The sequence below is a fragment of the Erinaceus europaeus genome, chromosome 18, assembly GCF_950295315.1.
Source record: "Erinaceus europaeus chromosome 18, mEriEur2.1, whole genome shotgun sequence".
NCBI lineage: Eukaryota > Metazoa > Chordata > Mammalia > Eulipotyphla > Erinaceidae > Erinaceus > Erinaceus europaeus.
The window spans coordinates 25,289,969-25,310,930 of NC_080179.1; the positions used below are offsets into that span (position 1 = coordinate 25,289,969).

General features: G+C 37.2%; 1 protein-coding gene across 3 annotated transcripts in view; it reads left to right on the plus strand.

Moving 5' to 3' along the window:
* Nucleotides 1–880: 880 nt before the first annotated feature.
* The window catches only part of TTC21B (tetratricopeptide repeat domain 21B), a 74,748-nt gene continuing 54,666 nt past the window's right edge, over nucleotides 881–20,962 (plus strand). For 2 of the 3 annotated variants that reach the window (XM_007539324.3, XM_060177780.1), the window contains exons 1-11: nucleotides 881–1,003; nucleotides 2,983–3,112; nucleotides 3,203–3,313; nucleotides 7,615–7,781; nucleotides 8,849–8,971; nucleotides 10,865–11,022; nucleotides 15,228–15,312; nucleotides 16,611–16,709; nucleotides 17,219–17,411; nucleotides 18,861–18,958; nucleotides 19,553–19,753. In XM_007539324.3, coding sequence (XP_007539386.1) covers nucleotides 983–1,003; nucleotides 2,983–3,112; nucleotides 3,203–3,313; nucleotides 7,615–7,781; nucleotides 8,849–8,971; nucleotides 10,865–11,022; nucleotides 15,228–15,312; nucleotides 16,611–16,709; nucleotides 17,219–17,411; nucleotides 18,861–18,958; nucleotides 19,553–19,753 — 1,386 coding nt within the window. In that variant the 5' untranslated portion in view covers nucleotides 881–982. The remainder of the gene's footprint in view (nucleotides 1,004–2,982; nucleotides 3,113–3,202; nucleotides 3,314–7,614; nucleotides 7,782–8,848; nucleotides 8,972–10,864; nucleotides 11,023–15,227; nucleotides 15,313–16,610; nucleotides 16,710–17,218; nucleotides 17,412–18,860; nucleotides 18,959–19,552; nucleotides 19,754–20,962) is intronic. The other variant, XM_060177779.1, reaches the window with a different exon arrangement.

Consider the following 20,962-nt stretch of genomic DNA (forward strand, 5'->3'; position numbering starts at 1 on the left):
CTTTGAATCACAAATATAATACTAGGGCTAAAATTTTGCATCAATGTAAGAGTCAGCAAAGTCTACTTAAACTACAAATGTTAACTGTTTTTTTTTTTCAGGTATCTTTAAGGAGAAATAGAAAATCTCTCACTCTACTTGTTTCAATTTAATTCTCTGAATTACTGAAGAAATCTATGACCAGCTAGCAGAGTTGCTTGCTAGATGCAAACACACAAGTTTGCATAAAGGCTAATTTTATTATTTTAAAATCAGCATGATAATTAAAAAATGAAGAGTCTTTCTTCACTTGTTCTTTTCATTACTACTGTCATTAAAAGAACAAGAACTATTTAATGTGGGTATTAACAACACTGGATTGCTGCAATGCCTGAAAAAAGAGCCTTAGAAATGTATGTTCTTTCTTCTATGAGCGTGTGATTTTTCTGCGCCACCTTGTGGCCACAGTACAAAATCAAAAATCATTTCCTGTTAAACCTTCAAAAATAGCCGCATTGCGGGATTCTGCTTCTACAGACAAACGTACCCTAAATAAATAAATAAATAAAAAGTGTCTTTCTTTGTTGCAATGTGATGGGAAACAAACATGCCCTTACTTTCTGCTTTTTTCTCTATATCTTTTATTTCTTAATTTTGTACCCTTTGGATTACCCACTCTCAGTCCTCCGAAGACCATTCCCTATTCGATGTCCCTTGACAACCCCCCACCTACTCCTCCACGCCCCCCGCAGACCTCCCCAGTTCCTTCCTCCCTCCCACTTTCCTTTCTTCTCTTCCGGTCCCCACCGGCGCTGCAACCCGCAGAGCCCGCCCCCCCTTCCGCTGCCAGCCAATGGCCGCGCGACCCCTCCCCGCCCCGCCTCCTTAGTGGCATCCCCTGGCGCCCCGGGTTTAGGCCTGCCCACCTGGGCCCTGGGGCCCCAGGCTCTTCCGCTGGGCTTTGGGGGGCTCAAGCCCTGGAGTCCTACCGCCCTGGGGAGCTATGGATTCACAGGGGCTGAAGGTGAGCGGGCGGGGTCTGGAGGTGGTTTTCTTGGTGGAGTGGCCAGGGCCTGGGGCAGGGAGCAGGGAGTGAACGGACCCAAGTAAATGAAGCCGTTAGCTCCCTGTTGTGCCTTGCCTACCTGGTTGGCGGGGTCACCAGATAGGTGGCCTGCAGCCCCGGTCACCTGGTCTACCTCCCTGTGGGGGGGGCTCTGACTTCTTGAGATTCCTCCAGGGCAGCCCTGCCTGCGTGCTAAGTGGCCCTTAGATTGCTTCGCTCCACTCTTGTGTTTACTTTTGTGCCCTGCTTGTCCGAAAGTCTGACCCTTATATGAGACCTGCGTACCCCCCTTCCCGGGTGTACTTTTTTAAAAAAAAGACTTAAACAAACGGGTGTCACTTACCCCGCAGGACAATAAAAAGCACAAGAAATGAGTAAAACCTATTCAACACAGAGATGGAAATGGAGGCATCTTTATTTTAGAGTAATGGTCTTCTCTATCATTCTTTTTTCCATTCCGCAAATACTTGGCCCATTTAAGAAATGATGATCTGAAAACAAAGGCATGAGTTTTGAAAGCAAAAAAAAAGTTATCAGGAGATGTTTTTAAATTTATTTGTTCACTAAGGCACTCCACAAGAAGCTGGAGTCAGTGCTAAGCAGAATCAAACAGCTTCTTCCTTCACAGATTTACAATCTAATGCTTTGTTAAAAATATTAAATAAATCCAATTAATGTTTATTGAGTGCCTTTAATGTGTGTGACACTGTTCTGAACTTGGAAGATGATAAGCCCAGTAATAATAAGACTGAAAAAAAATCACTTCCAGTCATGCAATTTACATTTAAGTCATATAAGTCGGAAGAGCAGGCAAATGAAACATGCTATTCGTGGAAGATTATCACAGGGGTGGTGAATGCAACTTCCTTTTTTGATTACATTAGCAACTCAGCCTTGGATGTGATTCTGAAAAAAAAAATGGGGCAAATCACAAATCCATTTAGCAGAATTAAATTTTTTTCTTGTCTTGTAAATCTGTTAGGTTGAAAAAGGTGAGTATAATTTCCATGAAAAAAATTACTTAGTTCATTTGTTTATACAGTGATCTGTAGACCCCAGAAAACAAGATAATACATTTCTGAGTTTAAGTTGTCATTGTAAACAATATGTAAAAACATAAAAGCAAGTTTTTTTAGAAATGAATCTGTGTGGTGTCACACCTGGTTGGGTGCACATATTACAGTGTGCAAGGACCCAGGTTCAAGTCCTTGCTCCCCACCTGCATGAAATGGAAAAAAAATGCGGCTGGACTGATCGATTCTTTGTGCAGCCCTAGTGATAACCCTGGTGACCAAATAAATAAATAAATAAATAAATAAAATACTAGAAAATAATGAAGGGATAAATAGAAGACCATTGCAGACAGTTTTATAAAAAAATGAATCTGTGGTCTAGCAATATAAACTTATTGTATTAATTCTTGCTCTTAACTTATTTTCCAATTTTCTGAAACATTAAGAAAAGGTGGGTAGGGCTGGGGAGATAATAGTTCTGCATAATGGTTCTGGAAAAAAAAAAAAAAGACTTTCATGCCTGCGTTTCCAAGGTCTCAGGTTCAATCTTCAGCACCACCATAAGCTAGAGCTAAGCAGTGCTCTGGCATTTCTCTCTGCCTTTCTCTCTGTATGTCATTAAAATAAAATATTTTTTAAAATGTAAAGGCAGGAAAGAGGTGTAAACATCATGACTTTTATATTGTTAACAGCTTAAGAAAGAGATTTCCATTGCTCTAAGACACTGAGCTATTTTAACAATGTCATGTTCATTATGTTCCTTAGCATGAAGGACTAGTCTTTAACTCTTCATTAAGGAATGTGGAGGAAAAAAAAGTCACATTAAGTTCTAGATTATTCAAGATTTTTAGATTCACACTTTGCTTCTGAGAGTATTTCAGGACACCAGAATCTCTTTGTAACATTGAATTCATTTGTTTCTAGTGTATGATTAATTATTATTGTCAAGAAGGCTATTTTCACCATGTTTTAGTCATCGCCAGTGAAGGAATGAAGAGGTATGGTGATGACCCATTCTTCCGGTTTTACCATAGCTTTGGATCATTAATGGAAGGTATGTGCTCATTATTAAAGGAACCCCATGTGCTCTGAAATACTATTTGGCCCTCAGAATAATTTTTTACATCATGATTTTGACTTTCAGGTAAAACTCAAGAAGCTCTTCGAGAATTTGAAGCTACTAAAAATAATCAAGATGTCTCACTTTGTTCTCTCATGGCAATACTATATGCCCATAGACTGAGTTCAAATCCAGGTATAGTATTTCAGTCCATGCTTAGGATACTTTCATCTACTTAGTTATTTCAGTTCTTAATCACCATGGCTTTCGACCCTGTCATTCTATGTTGTATTTCATTTGTATATCTTGTTTCCGTTATTTGTTATATCTGCCAGGTAGGGTTACAAATTCATCAAACACGAGAACTATGTCAGCTACATTACTTTCCTATTTATTTCCTGTGGCAGAAGTTTCAGTAGTGTGTGGGAGCTGTATATAAATTATATACCTAAATTGGTTTGTAGCAGTCAAATTTGCAATTTGTTATGTACAAATAGGTAGCTGCATATAATGTCTCTCTTCTACTGTATTTTATGTTTGATAGCCTTCATGTCTCCTAAGAGCACAAGTTCTTGGAAGCTATTTTAATACATAATATAATTGGCAGTCAAAATGATGAGTAAGTGCGTAAGAACCATTCAGATGATGCTATAGAACCCCTTTCCTCCTTTGAGTTTTCGTTTAATTGATTATTCCAGAAGTATTGGTTTTATTGGTCTTGGGAAATATTTCCTGGACATTAAGAAGACAGTCAGAGGGTCAGGATCACCTAGTAGAGTGCACGCTGTATCATGTCAGCAGTCTTAAATCTAAGCCCCCCAGCACTCCATGGGGAACCATGAAAAATGGAAGCTTAAAGAGAGAAAAGTGATGTTGTGGTATCTTTCATTTTGTCTCTATCTCTGTCTCTCACTCTTTGGAAAGAGTGAGTTAAAATTGTCCATCAGGGGAGTCGGGCAGTAGCGCAGCGGGTTAAGCGCAGGTGGTGCTAACCGCAAGGACTGGCATAAGGATCCCGGTTCAAGCCCCCGGCTCCCTACCTGCAGGGGAGTCACTTCACAAGCAGTGAAGCAAGTCTGTAGGTGTCTATCTTTCTCTCCTCTCTGTCTTCCCTTTCTCTCTCCATTTCTCTCTGTACTATCCATCATCAACAACAACATCAATAATAACTACAACAATAAAACAACAAGGGCAACAAAAGGAAATAAAGAGAAAAGAAAAAAAAATGTCCATCAGGAATTATAGTATCCATAGAGATAATAAAGCTCTATCAAAAGGTCGGACTTCAAACAAAAAAAAAAAATAGAAGCAGAAGTATTTAGTGACGGGGGTCGGGCGGTGGCGCAGTGGGTTAAGCGCATGTGGCGCAAAGCGCAGGGACCGGCGTAAGGATCCCGGTTCGAGCCCCCCGCTCCCCACCTGCAGGGGAGTCGCTTCACAGGCGGTGAAGCAGGTCTGCAGGTGTCTGTCTTTCTCTCCCCCTCTCTGTCTTCCCCTCCTCTCTCCATTTCTCTCTGTCCTATCCAACAACGAATTGCGTCAACAAGGGCAATAATAATAACCACAACGAAGCTACAACAAGGGCAACAAAAGGGGGGAAAAAATGGCCTCCAGGAGCGGTGGATTCATGGTGCAGGCACCGAGCCCAGCAATAACCCTGGAGGAGGGAAAAAAAAAAAAAAAAGTATTTAGTGACAGCCAAGTTGTGACTGTTTCCAAAACAGATGATGGCTTCAGTTCAATAGGAGGCCAGGGCCTGTTATATTGTTCACTAAGGGTGTAGACTGTTCATGTCCAGTCTTGTTGAATGCATATGTGAACTCTAATTATCAGAGTTATGAAGCAATGGAAAGAGTAAGAGCATATGCCAGCTTTGTGTAGACAGTGTCAGAGTTAATTAATGCTTCTTTGTTCCGGACTTGATAGAAATATGGACAGGAAAATATGATGAGTTTTGTTTCTGATCACTGCTATTTAGTGAAAATTTCTAGGGGCCAGGTGGTGGAATACTCAGTTAAGCACACATGTTACTATATGTAATGACCTAGGTTCGAGTCCTCCCCACCTGCAGGATCGTGTTTCATGAGTGGTGAAGCAGGTCTGCAGGGCATGTCTCTCTCTCCTTTTCTTTCACCCTTCCCCTCAGTTTCTCTCTGTTCTGTCAAGTAAAAAGTAGAAAGAAAAACAAAAAAAGAATAAGAAAAGAAAAAGTTTGGTGAGCTCTTCATGTATTTTGGTTATTAGTCTCTTGTCTGATGTATGGCATGTGAAGATCTCCCATTCTGTGAGGGATTTCTTTGTTTGGGTGATTGTTCCCTTTGCTGTGCAGAAGCTTTTCAGTTTGATGTAGAACAAATGGTTGTTTCAGTTTTGAATCACTGATGATTCTCTCAAATATTATCATTATTATTATTATCATTATTATTATCCCCCCCAGGGTTACCGCAGGGGCTCAGTGCCGCTGCTCCTGGAGGCCATTTTGTTTCCATTTTCTTGTTGCCCTTGTTGCCCTTATTGTTATCGTTATTGTTTGTATTGCTGTTGTTGCTGTTGGAAAGGACAGAGAGAAATTGAGAGAGAAGGGGAAGACAGAGATGGAGAGAGAAAGATAGACACATGCAGATCTGCTTCACCACCTGTGAAGCGACCCTCGTGCAGGTAGGGAGCTGGGTGCTCAAACCAAGATCCTTGCTCCAGTTCTTGCACTTCACACCATGTGCGCTTAACCCTCTGCATTACCTCCTGGCCCCCTTTCTCAAGTATTACTGTCATTATAGTTTTGTAAAGCCTGAACCTTACACGTGTGCAGTTTCTCTACTCCGGGTTACTTTTTGCTTTTCCATTCAAATAGAGAAGGAGAGAGGAAGAGAGAGAGAGAGACAGACTGAGAGAAATATCATAGGCCTAGGGCTTCTATCAGTGCCATAGCCCTTGTCATGTGGTGTCTTTACTTGAATCTGAGCAGCACGTAGCTCATAGCAATGCACATGCTCTACAGAATGCTATCTCTTGCCCCCCCAGTTTATTATTAAAAATCTTTGCATATATTGTGGTCCGGGAGGTGGCGCAGTGGTAAAAGCTTTGGACTCTCAAGCATGAGGTCCCGAGTTTGATCCCTGGCAGCACATGTGCTAGAGTGATGTCTGGTTCTTTCACTCTTGCTCTTTCTCATAAATAAATAAAATATTTAAAAAATTGCATATACTGCCTTCATGTCTTAGCAATGACACAGACTATTCATTCATTCATGTGGCTGTGAGTACTAGAGATGCCTAGTTTGAGGAACTGAATTTTGAATTTCACTTAATTCTAAGAAATCTCTTTTTTTCAGATTTGAACCTTGATTTGCTTCTTAGAAAACAAGTTCTATTTGGACTGTATATACAAAGGTTATTTTCAGTTATACATTTAAAAAATATATACAGGTACAAATAAATCTTTCTGCAGAAAATTTAGTGTTGTAATTGAAATATAAAACATGTACCAAATATCAAAATTTTAGTCATAACAAAAAATGCTGGGACTAGATGGTGGCACATCTAGTTGAGCACACTTGTTACAATTTTTAAGGACCCAGGTTCAAGTCCCCAGTCCCTGCCTACCGGAAGAAATTTTACGAGTGGTGAAGCAGTGCTGCAGGTGTCACTCTCTTGCTCTCTTAACTTCCACTTTTCCTCCATTTCTGGCTGCCTCTATTCCATAAATAAATAAAGGTAATTAAAAAACTTAAATGCCAAATATTATAATACAAAGCTTATTGTCAGTTATATGTTGGAATGTTAAATGTTATGGATTGAAGGAAAGCTATATAAATTTTTCTGTTAAAATTAATCTTATTTTTAAACCTCGTTCACGTGGCTACTTGAAAAGTTTCAGTTACACATGTGGCTTGTGTCTTAGTTCTATTCAAAAGTGCTGGTATAGGGTAGGCAGGATGGCTTATCTGGGAAGGTACTTGGTCTGCCATGTTCAACACCAAGATTCAAGCCTGAACTCTAGTACACTTGGAGGGAAAGCTTTGATGCTGTGGGCCACTTCCACTACCTCTACCCTTCTACCGGAAAAAGTTGGCCTGGAACAGTGAAACCTCAAGCAGTGAAGGAAATAAGAACGAGGAGGAGAAAAATAAGAAGTTAAGCCCATAGTCTTTGCCAGCAGCAGAGCAGTGCTGCAGATCTCTGTCTCTCTGTCTCTCTCTGTCTCTTACTTTCCCTTTCTCCCCCTTGCCTTCCTATTTCTCTTTGTTTCTATAAGAAAAAGAACTAGAGAGAGAGAGGAACCAGGTTATCTCTGGGGCTCAGTGGTTGCATGGCTACTCCAATGGTTTGTGTAGTTTCTCTCTCTCTCTCTCTCTCTCACGCACACGCACACACTCACACTTGCTGCCATAGAGAGAACTAAATTCCCTATCCTATTGTACCCTATTTATCATCTGATCTATTATAAAGACTTTATTTAAACTTATTTTTCATGTAATATATGTTCTTCCCTTTTAGATAGAGAAGCTATTCTGGAAACAGAAACCAGAGTGAAAGAATTACGCAAAGGATCAGGGCCAAAAGCTTTGTACCTTACAGCCTTATTTCTGTGGCATGTTGGTCGTTATGATAAGGCAAAAGAGTACATTGACAGAATGATTAAAATGTCAAATGGTAGTAAAGAGGTAACTGGCTTTCTTATTTTGAAGTAGTAACATTAAAGGATGCTTATTCTTGTAGTATTCAGAAGTATCTTTTGTTTCTTTGTTATTTACTTTATTCTCACGTTATAAGTGACAGTTTTATTTTAGTACTTTATTATTCTATAATATAAAATCTACTTTTATGCTCTTTCTTAACTCTTGAACGATCCCTACCTTGTCCTATCCTTTCTTCTTTCCCTCCCCTTCTCCATATAAAACAATATTTTTTGCAATGATGATAACACAAGACTAAGATTTTTTCATGTGTGAATATTTCTAATCCTGTCACTTTATAGCACATTAACTTACTGACTTTTCTGAAGGTAAACATCCATGCTTTCTTCACTTTAATTTTTTTTAAAGATAATTATCCATTCAAAACATACTGTAGTAGTTACAGAGATAAAGAAGGCAGTGCTGCATTCTCTTAATTTTTAACATATGTAAAGTAAGGCACTTCTATTTTTTTCCCCCATGTTAGTCTATTTGATCTATTTACCCAAAAAGTTCTTATTTATAAGTTCTTATTTATAACTACATGTTTATAATTACTAATTGTAACTTGACAACCAAGTTCTCAATAATAATTATTTAGTATCAATAGTTATTTGACAGACTTCTTAACAAATAATACTATAGTAGTAACCTTAAAGGCCAAATTCAGAATTAGTATAATTTTCAAGATTTTTTTTAAAAAATATTTTATTTCTTTACTTGAAAGAGCACGAGAGAGAGAGAAAGAGAAATCAAGAGGGAATGGGAAGACAGGGAGAAAGATATCTACAGTACTACTTCACTACTTGTGAAGTTTCCCCCTTGCAGGTAGGGACTGGGGTTATGAACCCAAGTCCTTGTGAATGGCAACTCTGCTAGAAGTGCCACTGCCTTCCCTCCCACCCAAGACTCTTGAATGACAAGAGTTCAAAAGCAATTTTACTGCACAAGGTTTTACTGTTCGTGTCTGGTTGCATAGCTTCATTACTTCTTTTATAAACATATTTCTTTCATTTCCAAAAGTTGAAAAATGACTACAATTACTCATTTTACAGGGACAGATTTTAAAAGCATGGCTTGATGTTACAAGAGGAAAAGAACCATATACTAAAAAAGCATTAAGATGTTTTGAAGAGCTGTTACAAGATGGAAATGATATTTTTGCACTTCTGGGTAAGGTGAGTTCAAGTTAGGGTAAATATGTTTTAAAATTTATTAAGATATATTTTAAATTCAGTACAGTTAAGTAGCTAAAATAAATATAACTTTCATTTTACTTTTTCCAAAACTCAACTGGGGAAAGACTTGTATAAAGTAATGAACAGTAAGCCAGAGAAATATGTTCCCCACCAAATTCTGAATCTTCGATAGGTTTTAATTAGTGGTGGTGGAAGTGCATATATTATGAAGTTTTCAAAAATTGCATTTCTGATGTATATGAGGCATCATTCTAGATTCTAGTGATACCTTAAATAAAATAAAATAAAAATCTGCTTGCTTTTTTATAGAGCTTATGTTTTACTAGTCAAAATGGCAATGGGCCAAATAAGTAAATGATATAGTATATTAGGAGTTTATATATGTGTAATGGTCAAATAAAGCAGGAAAGGAGGCGAATTAGAGCTGGAGTTTCAACTTTTATTTAATAGACGACGTGCTCAGAGAAATTGGCATTTGAGCAAAGACATAAAAGGTGAAGATAAAATATATGGGCACCCAGGAGACAACTAAGAGGAAGGCTGTAACACATGCTGTGCTCAAGAGCTAGAAGGCTAGGAAACTGAAGCCAAATGAGTTAAGAGAATAGAAGTAAAGGAAAGGAGTCGGGCAGTAGCGCAGAGTTAAGCGCACATGGCGTGAAGCACATAAGGATCCAGGTTCAAGCCCCTGGCTTCCCACCTGCAGGGTAGTCACTTTACAGGTAGTGAAGCAGGTCTGCAGGTGTCTGTCTTTCTCTCCCCCTCTCTGTCTTCCCCTCCTCTCTCCATTTCTCTCTGTCCTATCCAAGAACAGTAACAACAACAATAATAATAATCACAACAATGATAAAACAACAAGGGCAACAAAAGGGAAAAATATGGTCTCCAGGAGCAGGCACCAAGCCCCGAGCAATAACCCTGGAGGCAAAAAAAAAAAAAAGAAGTGAAGGACAAGGGATATGAGAAGAAGGCCATATTTAAAGCTTTGGACTTTTACATTAAGCAGATAGGCAGAAAAGATAAAGACTAAGAACATGATCTGATTTATAATATAAGAAATAATTATTTATCTTGGGGTATTAGAAATCATTAATGGATAAAAATTTTAATTCAGTCCCTTCCATCAATCCAACTGATAACTTTAGACTTGACTTTACTTTTAAATTTTTGATTCAGCAAAAACAGTATACCATAAATTTACGATAAATTCATTAAGATTGGATTCTCATTTTAACTGATCTATATGTATGTATCATGATTAAACTCATTCCCAAAATTCTAAGCAGTCACAAATGTAGTTTTCTGGTTTTGTAATTTTTTATAAGTGATTTAATAATGATTAACAAGATTATAAGATAACAGGAGTATAATTCCACAGAGTTCGCACCACCAGAGTTATGTTTCCCATTCCCTCTATTGGAAGCTTCCCTATTCTTTATCCCTATAAGAGTAAGGGCCAAAATTCTTTACTAGGTGCAGAAGGTGGAAAATATGGCTTCTGTAGTTGCTTTTCACTGGACATAGATATTGGCAGGTGGATCCATGCCCCCAGACTCTTTCTTTCTTTCCCTCATGGAGCAGGGTTCTGGGGAGGTGTGGTAGTTTTTATGTTTTTTAAGTACAAAGTATATTTATGGCTTTTTTTTTCTGATTAGGAAAGTATTATGTGAACATTATTAATATAGTTTCGGAACAAAGCATTGGAATGTAAAATAAATAATATCACTGTAAGCAATTAACACATTGAGCTATTATATATTAATACCTTTTTGTATCAGAAAATTTAGATCTGGAAATCTCTAGATGCCTGTTTTGAGAACCTTGGTATATAAAGTAAGTTTTTCATATCACTTTTTTTTTTGCCCCCACTAGGCACAATGCCTTGAGATACGCCAGAATTACTCTGGTGCTCTGGAGACTGTGAACCAAATAATCATGAAATATCCAAATTTCCTTCCCGCTTTTACAAAGAAAATGAAATTACAACTAGCCCTACAAAATTGGGACCAGACAATTGATACAGCACAGAAGTAAGTAAAGATGATGAAAAGTATACTTGAATCTCATAATTTTGAGAAAAAGTTTTGTTTTTAGTCACAAGGCTTTCTTCTTAACCATAGAATTGAGGGAAAACTAACATTATATTGTTTTACAAGTGTAATTCATTGATTTTAAGTATGTAAGTTTATTTTAGTAATATTTTATGCCTAAATAGATGAATTATTTCTTACTTCATAAAACCTATATTCAGAGGATAGGAGCATCCTATAGAGTAGCAACAACCAAGAGAACAGCTAGATAAAGTAATGAAAAAACACCCTTAGAGGTCCGGGAGATGGAGCGGTGGATAAAGCACTAGACTCTCAAGTGTGAGGTCCTGAGTTCAAACCCCGGCAGCACATGTACCAGAGTGATGTCTGTTTTTTTCTCTCTTCTCCTATCTGTCTCAATAAATAAATAAAATCTTTAAAAAAAAGAAAGAAAGAAAGAAAGAAAGAAAGAAAGAAAGAAAGAAAGAAAGAAAGAAAAAACACTCTTAATCCAACAACATTTCCATTGGAACATTTGAAAAATTCAGTGAGCCACAAGCGGGTGCATGTGCATGTAGTAAGGAGTAAAGGAGAAACTTTCAGGATAAAAGTAGCTTGAACTGCGAGGTGGTGGCAGGCAGTGGGCAGGCTGTGCCATTTCAGAGCCACATAGTGGAACACACAGCCCAAACCCCTAAAACCTTGTTGGAACCTAAAACTGTGTGTCCTGCCCAGACTGCAATGGTGGTGGCCAGAGGCCAGATTACAGTCTGAAAAAAGAAGGCAACAAGAGCCTATGCCAGCTAAATTTACCCACGCTAATACAGAAAGCTACCCCCCACACACACATACCATGACATATAAACAACATAGCCACAGTGACATCTGCTCATTTAACAGTACAAATCATGCTTAACCAAAACATGGGGGGGGGGGGGCAAAAATAAAGATTCAAACTCAAGGTTTTGGAAAAAATATGCAAGTTTGAATTCTGAAAGCCCTTTATGAAGGCAATTCAAGACTTTTAAGTATAGTATACAGACACAGATTCAGTATCTCAGAGATCATTTCACCAAAGAGCTACAAAATGCACAAAGAAAACTCTAAACAGTCTACACAATTTGAAAGACACCTTGGATAGAGTAAAAGCTTATGAAAATCCCTAGTAAATATAATAAATGAGTTTGAGGAGAGAATATCAGGTCTAGAAATTAAACCACCACATACTCTGAGTGCATAAACTTGGAGAGCAAAGGTTCATGAAAAAATGAAGCAATTCTCTATGAAACAGCAGACTTCATCTGAAAATAAGAATGTGAGAGTTACTGGGCTACCTGGGGGTAAAAAGAAGAGATCCTGTGGAAAGACTGGGGAGGGGTTGGGGTGGGGGAGGACCCAGAAATAGGATTCTAGCTTGGGAGTAAGAGTATTTTGCAGGCACCTGTTGTAGGGAGCTGGGATATTGTGCCCATATGCAGACAACTGTGTTGTAAACCTTTAACTGCAATAATAAAATAAAATATTTTTTAAAATTATAAGCAATTTTAGAAAATGTAATTAGGTAGCATTCTACACTATCAGTGAAAAAGACCGATACTATTTGCAATGAGACCATTTCCTAAAGTTTTATGACACTGGTATCCTATTGGTAGAAGTGGAGTCGTTCATTTATTTCCCAAAAAATCAAGCCTAAAAATGGCAGACGTTACTTCATCTCATAGTGGTCACCTGAACAGCTATTTAAGAGTGGCCAGGAAATAACAAGTAGATATGAGCAAGTAAGGGGGAAATGAATTTCAGGAGAAAGGTTGTAGTCTGCTTTTTTTTTTTTTTTTGAGTATTTGTTCTCCTAAGAACTTACACTAGTGTTAGCCAACATATTAGCTGCTCTTTCCCCCCCATCCTTAAAGCCTTGCTATTGCCAAGTGTGGTACATTCTTTTGTAATAAAATATGGTACAGTAAGAATGTTCCCTTATTTTTATTTCTTGAGACTCTTCTTTTATGCAGAACATTTTATACTTATAGATTCTCTCCTTTTTTTTTTTTCTTTTAAAGCTGGGTCTGTTATTTCTGATTAACTTTTATTTATTTGATGGCAAGTTCCTGTTGTGTCTTTTTTTTTTTTTTTTTTTTGACTCTTTTGAGGTTGACTGTCAGAATAAGTCAAAAAAAAAAAAGGAAGAAAAGAAAGAAAGAAATGTCTTGGGACTGGGGCTGTGGTCCATCTCACTGAGTGTACATATGACCATGCAAGAGGACCCATGTTCAAGGCTCCAGTAACTATGGGCAGCGGGGGAAGCTTTACTAGCAGTGAAGTGGTGCTACAAGTGTCTCTCTTCCTCTCTCTATTCCCCTCCCCTTTCAATCTTTCTGTCCTATCAAATAAAAAGGGAGAATGGAAGGAAGAGAGAAAGGGAGGGAGGAAGGGAAACAGGGCAGGAGAATTTGGAGTGGTGTATTTGTTGTATATGCACTGAGACCAAGAGGTACCCAGGTGGCAATAATAAGAAAAAAGAAAAATAGAAAAAGAAAAAGAGTGCATATGGCTGAAAGTGCAAGGAACAGTGTCAGGATCATGGTTCAAGCTCCTGGCTCCCCACCTGCAGGGGCATCGCATCACAGGTGGTGAAGCAGGTCTACAGGTGTCTTTCTCTCCTCTCCTCAGTGTTCCCCTCCTCTCTTGATTTCTCTCTGTCCTATTCAACAACAACAGCAATAGCAACAATAATAACAATAACAAGGGCAACAAAAATGGGAAGGAAAAAAAAAAGGCCTCTAGGAGCAGTGGATTTGTGGTTCAGGCACCAAGCCCCAGTGATAATCCTAAAGGCAAATAAAAAAATAAAAGGAAGTTCCAGCCCCTGGCTCCCCACCTGCAGGGGAGTCACTTTGCAAGCCATGAAGCAGGTCTGCAGGTATCTATCTGATCTCTCCTCTCTGTCTTCCCCTCCTGTCTCCATTTCTTTCTGTCCTGTCCAACAACAACAACAGTAACAACTACAACAAGCACAACAAGGGCAACAAAATGGGAAAATAGCCTTCAGGAGCAGTGGATTCGTAGTACAGGGAGCCCCAGCAATAACCCTGGAGGCAAGACAAAAAAAAGAAAGAAAGAAGGAAAGAAAGAAAAGAATTGAAAAAAATGAAAAAGAATAAATATGTTAAGATTTAGGTTGAGTACATTAAATATAGAGATAACTGGAGTATTTTTATACTGATGATGAGTATTGCCATCAGGCAGCTACTGATGTGTAACTGGCAAATACAAATCAGGGTATCTGGTAATAAACAGCTTTTTCTCAGGCTTGTCTGGGTCACTTTGTGCTGGCTTATCTAGACAGGGCATTGAATCTTATTGCAGCTTTCCTCTGGTTAGAAATAAGGATGTAGGTCCCTAGGTTCAAGTCAATAAGCAAAGCAAGTTAACAAGCAAAATCTTCTCATGTTGCTAAAGATGAAGAGTATTAAGCTAGGCATGCAATGCCTAGGAAACTTGGGCTGGGCTTATTACAATTGCTGCCTAGATTTCATTGGCCAAAATAAGAAACATTTCCAAGTTCACTGTCAATAAGCTTATTTGTAGAAGTAACATCTCAATTACATGGCAGAAGGTATGCATTCCAGCAATTAATAACCCAAATATAGTAGTACACAGTCCCTGATAAGAAGCCTCTTATATAATTTGATTTGTCCAATACTTTTTCTTAGTAAAGTTTTATAGTAATATTTTTAGTTTATGCTTATTTTTAAAACTAAATCTGTTAGTATTAACAGGTATTTTTGAATAGTATTTTCTAATTTGTTTTTACCACATAGAAATCTATTTTAGTGTTGCAGTAGATTTTAAAATATTTCAACCCATCTTCAGATCCCTGGAACTTTTTGTAATAAATATGCTTAGTCAAAGTAAATAAATTTTTTATTGTATTGTCAGATATGACTAGCTAATACTTTAGCTAGGGTTGTTGCACAATTTAATGAGACTGTCATGATCTGTGCATATCTTTTAAAATCATATATAAAACTTGAGAGAGAAAGATTTCTTTTAGCTTTAATAATGAGGTTGATAATTTTCACAAGGAAAGTATCTTTTCAGTACAGACAGTGGAATAGTCAGATCAGCAAACCAACTTCTCAGTCCTTCAAATAAAAGAATGTGCATAGATTCACTCCAACATTAACTGCAATGATTTTTTCTTACAGGTTAATTCTTCAAGATAACCAAAATGTGGATGCACTGAGAATATTGGTTCTTTATTATTTATGTAGAGAAGGGGATATAGAGAAGGTAAGTGTATTGTACTGTTTATATTGGGCATATTATTTAGCTAAACATGTACATGAAGATATATATGCCTTAAAATCCTCTTTTAAAAATACATGGCATCTCAGGCCTGATGACAGGTTCAAACCCCAGTAGGACCAGAAGCCAGAACTTAGCAGTGCTCTGGAGGAAAAACAAACAAACAAATAAACCAACAAACAAAAAAGAGGGTTTTTTTGGGGTAGTGGCACACCTAGTAAAGTGCACATATTACCGTGCCCAAGGAACTAGATTCAAGACCCAGGTCCCCATCTGCAGAGCAGAAGCATCACGAATGATGAAGCAGTGCTGTAGATGTCTGTCCTCTCTCCTTCATCTCCCCCTTCCTTCTCAATTTCTCTCTGTCTATATCCAATTAATTAATTAAAAATTTTGTGACTTGGTAGTTTTTAGCTGACTTCCAGGAATACAACTCAACAAAGAAGTTAACTTCTTAAGTCAACAAATTAAATGTAGTAATTAAAATTACCCTAGAAAACTCTTAAATTTTCAATTACAATAGGTGTAGCTTGCTACATAAAACTATAATATATATGAATCACCTAAACTTAATTATATTTGCATAAATTAAACAGCTTCAGAATGAAATACCATTGGCCCTTTATTAAGGTGCATGTCTGTCTGGTTGTGAACCTGTTGATTATATACTGGATTATGAAATATCAGAAATTAAGTTTGAAGTAAATAGCAGTCTAACAAGTAATAGATTTAAATAATGCTTCATTGAGTTAAACTGGAAAATGTGTTAACTCTTGGTAAATACTTAAGTAAGTCCTTAGAATCCTAGTAGAAAATCTGCAATAAACTTTCAAGGCATTGAAATAGCATGTATTAAGTATCTTATTTTTTTTTTCTATTCTAGAAATTACTTTAAATATAAACCAGGCTATATAGGTACTCCAAAGACTGATCATATATTATTATTTTTAGATATGTTTTTAATCATAGATAATGTATTTCATTAAGTAATTATTGAAGTAACTTGATGATAGTTGAGTGCTATAAGTGTCTTTACCTATCCAAAAGTTTCCATTCAGTGTGAAATATTAATGAAATCACATTCTAAAACATAATTCTTTATAATTATCAAGTTTTTAAAAATAATTTTTATACCTTTTGCAACATATATGAATTTATCAGGAAAAGGGAGATTTGGAAGAGCAATGAGCTTTCAAAATGTTGGTGATCCTAGTTATTTGTATATGTGTCGTGCATTTTTTTCTTAGTTCCTTTGAAAATTACACTAAATACCTTTCTTCTAGGCTGCCACCAAACTGGAAAACTTAGTAAATGCATTGGATAACATGGAACCACAGAATGCTCAGCTTTTTTATACGATCACACTAGCCTTCAGCAGAACTGTAAGAGTGCTAGCTCTGTACCACAACTCTTGTTACCTCTGACTGGGAATATAAAATACACTAAAAAAAATTTGAAGCACCAAAGAATATATGTCCTGGATTGAAAATATTTTATGTATTTAGCTGTTGGAGAAGTCATGACACATGACCTGCTTCACTACTTGTAAAGCGACCCCCCTGCAGTGGGGGAACAGGTTGTCTTTAGGCAGATACTTGTGCTCCTTGGTGCAAACCTCAGGGTGCCACCGCCCAGCCCACATTAATGCACTTTTTAAGACAGCCAGTTTTTAAAAGTGTTGCTCATTACTACAGTATTTAAGTTCCCGTAGGATATAAACTTTCATGTATCACTGTCTAGGTAGTAAATAAGTTTTGTTGTTGTTGTTGTTGGCTATTAGATACTTTTATTTGCCTTTATTCTGCTTCTGTGAAGTATAAATAGTTTATCTGTTTAGAAAGTTATCTTTTTTGTCTGTACCGAAGTGTTCTAACTTAATTTTTCTTTTTAGTGTGGACGTAGTCAAGTAATTCTTCAAAAAATTCAGTCATTACTAGAAAGAGCGTTTGGTTTAAATCCCGAGCAACCAGAGTTTGCTATTGAACTTGGATACCAAATGATTTTGCAAGGAAACATTAAAGAGTCAATGAAGTGGTATAAAATTGCCATCGCACTTGATGAAACTAGTATCCCTGCAATAACTGGTAAATCAAGTCTTTTGTTAAATGCTTCCTAGAGAGATGCCAACAAAATTACTTCTAACTTCTAATTCTTGCCATTAGAAAAGAGAACTGTGGGCGGGGTAGGTAGCATAATGATTATGCAAACAGACTGCCATGCCTGAGGCTTTGAAGTCCTAGGTCAATCCGCCTTAACATAAACCAGAGCTAAGTGGTGCTCTGGTAAAAGACAGGAAAGAAAGGAAGCCAGGAAGGAAGGAAAGAAGGAAGGAAGGGAGGGAGGGAGGGAGGCATGAAGAAAAGGGGGGGGGAGAAAAAGGAAGGGAGGGAGTCAAGCAGTAGTGCAGCGGGTTAAGCTCACATGGTGCAAAGCACAAGGACCTATGTAAGGTTCCTGGTTCGAGCCCCCTGCTCCCCACCTGCAGGGGAGTCACTTCACAGGCGGTGAAGCAGGTCTGCAGGTGTCACTCTTTCTCTTCCCCTCTCTGTCTCCCCCTCCTCTCTCCATTTCTCTCTGTCTTATCCAACAATGATGGCATCAATAACAACACCAATAATAACTGCAACATTAAAACAAGGGCAACAAAAGGGAATAAATAAATAAATAAATACATATTTTAAATATATATATATCAAAAAAAGAAAAAGGAAGGGAACTGCATATGCTTGTTTAAAAAACTAATATTTTCCCATTACCCCCACCAATTAAAAAATCTTAAAATATTTATTTTTTATTTTGCCTCCAGAATTATTTCTGGGGCTTGATGCCAGCACTATGAATCTACTGCTCCTAGAGGCCTTTTTCTTTTTTCTCGTTTTATTGGCTAGGACAGAGAGAACTTGAGAGGGTACAGGGAGGAGTGGAGGGAGGGAGGGAAGAAGAGAGAAAAAGAGAAAGAAAGAGAGAGGTACTCACAGACCTGCTTCGTTGCTTATGAAGTGTCCCCCCTGAAGGTGGGGAGCTAAGGGCTTGAACCCCAGACCTTTCCATTTAGTACTATGTGTGCTTAATCTGATGAGCCACTACATGGATCCCCAATTTTATTTTATCATTCTTATTTTTACATATTAATTAAATAATGATTTATATGACTACAATTAGTAGGAGTGTACTTTTTTTTTTTTTACATTTCAAGTATCTTCAAAGAACATCTTTGTGAGGCACTTCCAATAGATTATGAATTTCTTAGTAAATGATTTTGTATGAGTATTTAGCGATTTTTATTCTTTAAGTTTTCAGTATATTTGGGGGTACCCAATTTTTATTTTATTTTATTTTATTTTATTTTGAGAGATAACAGAAGGAAAGAGAGAGACCAGAGCACTGCTCTTCTCTGGTCTATGGTGATGCTCAGAACTAAAGCTGAGAATTCTGTGACTTTTTTAAAGCTATTGTGATATCTTATGTTAGCCTCAAGTATTCAAGGCTGAATTGACATGAACTTTGACTAGTTTTTTCTTGTTTCATTATAGGATATATCCACTGCCAGCTACTAGAAGGGCAGTTACAGGAAGCAGCTCAGCAGTTAGAATTTCTTAGTGAAGTTCAGCAGTCTCTCGGGAAATCTGTGGTACAGTATTTTATTTTTCAGATAGTAGGGCTTCACTAAACATTATAAAATATGAAAATTTAAATATTATTAGTAATAGCTCCAAAGAACTTAGGTAAGCTAGGTTGTTTTTTTTTTAATTTTTATTTATAAAAAGGAAACACTGACAAAGAGCATAGGATAAGAGGGGTACAACTCCACACAATTCCCACCACTAGTACTCTGTATCCCATCCCCTCCCCTGATAGCTTTCCTATTCTTTAACCCTCTGGGAGTATGGACCCAGGGTCATTATGAGGTGCAGAGGGTGGAAGGTCTGGCTTCTGTAATTGCTTCCCCACTGAACATGGGTGATGACAGGTCCACTCATACTCCCAGCCTGTCTCTCTTGTTAGGTACACTAGTTCTGATGTTTGATTGCACTTGTTAGTTTAGCTCCATTTAAAATTAAAGTTTAAGTATTATTCTACAATGTCCTAAAATCTATTTGTGCTGTTACTTATTTCTGAGTAAATATACCAAATAAGAAGCACCTCATATATATTTGAAATCTAGGTAGAAATAAATGGCATTATAACTGAATTAAATAACTTATTAAAGTAATTTATTTTACAGGAATTAATCTTTTTAGATGTAATTCTTGCTATAAAGAATAATAAAGGACAAGAAGAAGTTACTAATTTATTCAGTGATACGCTAGACACTCATTTTTCACACTTGGAAGATGTACCTCTTGGCGTAGAATACTTTGAGAAGTTGAATCCTGACTTTTTGTTAGAAATTATTACAGAATATCTGAATTTTTGTCCAAAGCAGGTAGGTTAGCAATTCTGGAACTTTTTTTTTTCATTTTGTATCTGGGAGTTATTAATTAATGAGAGACAGAAGGAGAGAGAGAGAACTCGAGCATCAGTCTGCACCCGTGGTGCCGAGAATTAAACTTGGAACGTCGTGGTTGAAAATTCAATGTGATATCCACCACACCAGTTCCTGGACTTCTGAGACTTTGTCAATGGCACATTTACATGATGTTTTATAAACGGTGCTAGTAAGTTATCTTTCACTTGTTAGACTATCTTAAATTTGTATTATTTTTGCCTTTATTACTTAAATAGTTTGAATCTGTATTCGCTAACATCCTCATTATGTGTCCATCCAACTCTGAACGAACTCAAAAGTTCTTATTGTGTAGCTACATACTTAAATAGTTACTGTGTAGCTATAATTGTTGTATTTACCAGGTTAAATCAAACTAGGCTTTGTGTTAAAAAAAATAATTCACCTTATTACTGCTCTCTATTTGTTCTCTAGTGCGACAGAAAACAAATCCTTACTTAAAAAGCAAGGCTATCTTCTTATATATAAAACAGATTTCAGATCTTGGAAATTAGTTATCACATTCTTCTATGTAATTTGAGGCTTCCAGCTATGTAATTTTTCTGTACTGTAGTTTGAAACCATGGCTGTGGTCCTGAGGATATCCTTTATTTTGTCAGTGCTTTTCAGTTAACTCATGATTCCAAGTAAGGATTTGATCTACAAATTCTAGAGTAGGACCTTTGCCTTTTTGATTCTAAACTTACATCCAGCTTTTTTTTCTTGTTGAGTCATGTTGCATGGTCAACTTGTTGAATTAGTAACTAACTAAAATCCTTGATCTGTCACTTCTTATAACTTTAAACCCAAGGGTAGGACTTTCTGTCTCTATTAAGCTTTTTCTTCTCAGATTTATCTCAGTTGCAGACTCATAATCATTTTGGATCCTGGCTTTTTATGAATCCTAATTGTCCATCACCCAACTTATCTAACTCCAGGATACTCGTGATGTTCTCATAAGGTTGGCATCTCTGGCATAATGTGCAGAGTGTGTTCTTCCTTCTGATTTTTAAGAGGAAAACAAAATCCGAATTCTCTGAACTCTTACATGACAGTGATCTAGGGAATAGTAAATGTTGCTAAATTGAGTGATTCACAAGACTGGACTTGCACTGCATTAAGGTTCAGTCCCAATAGGAAAGAGTATCA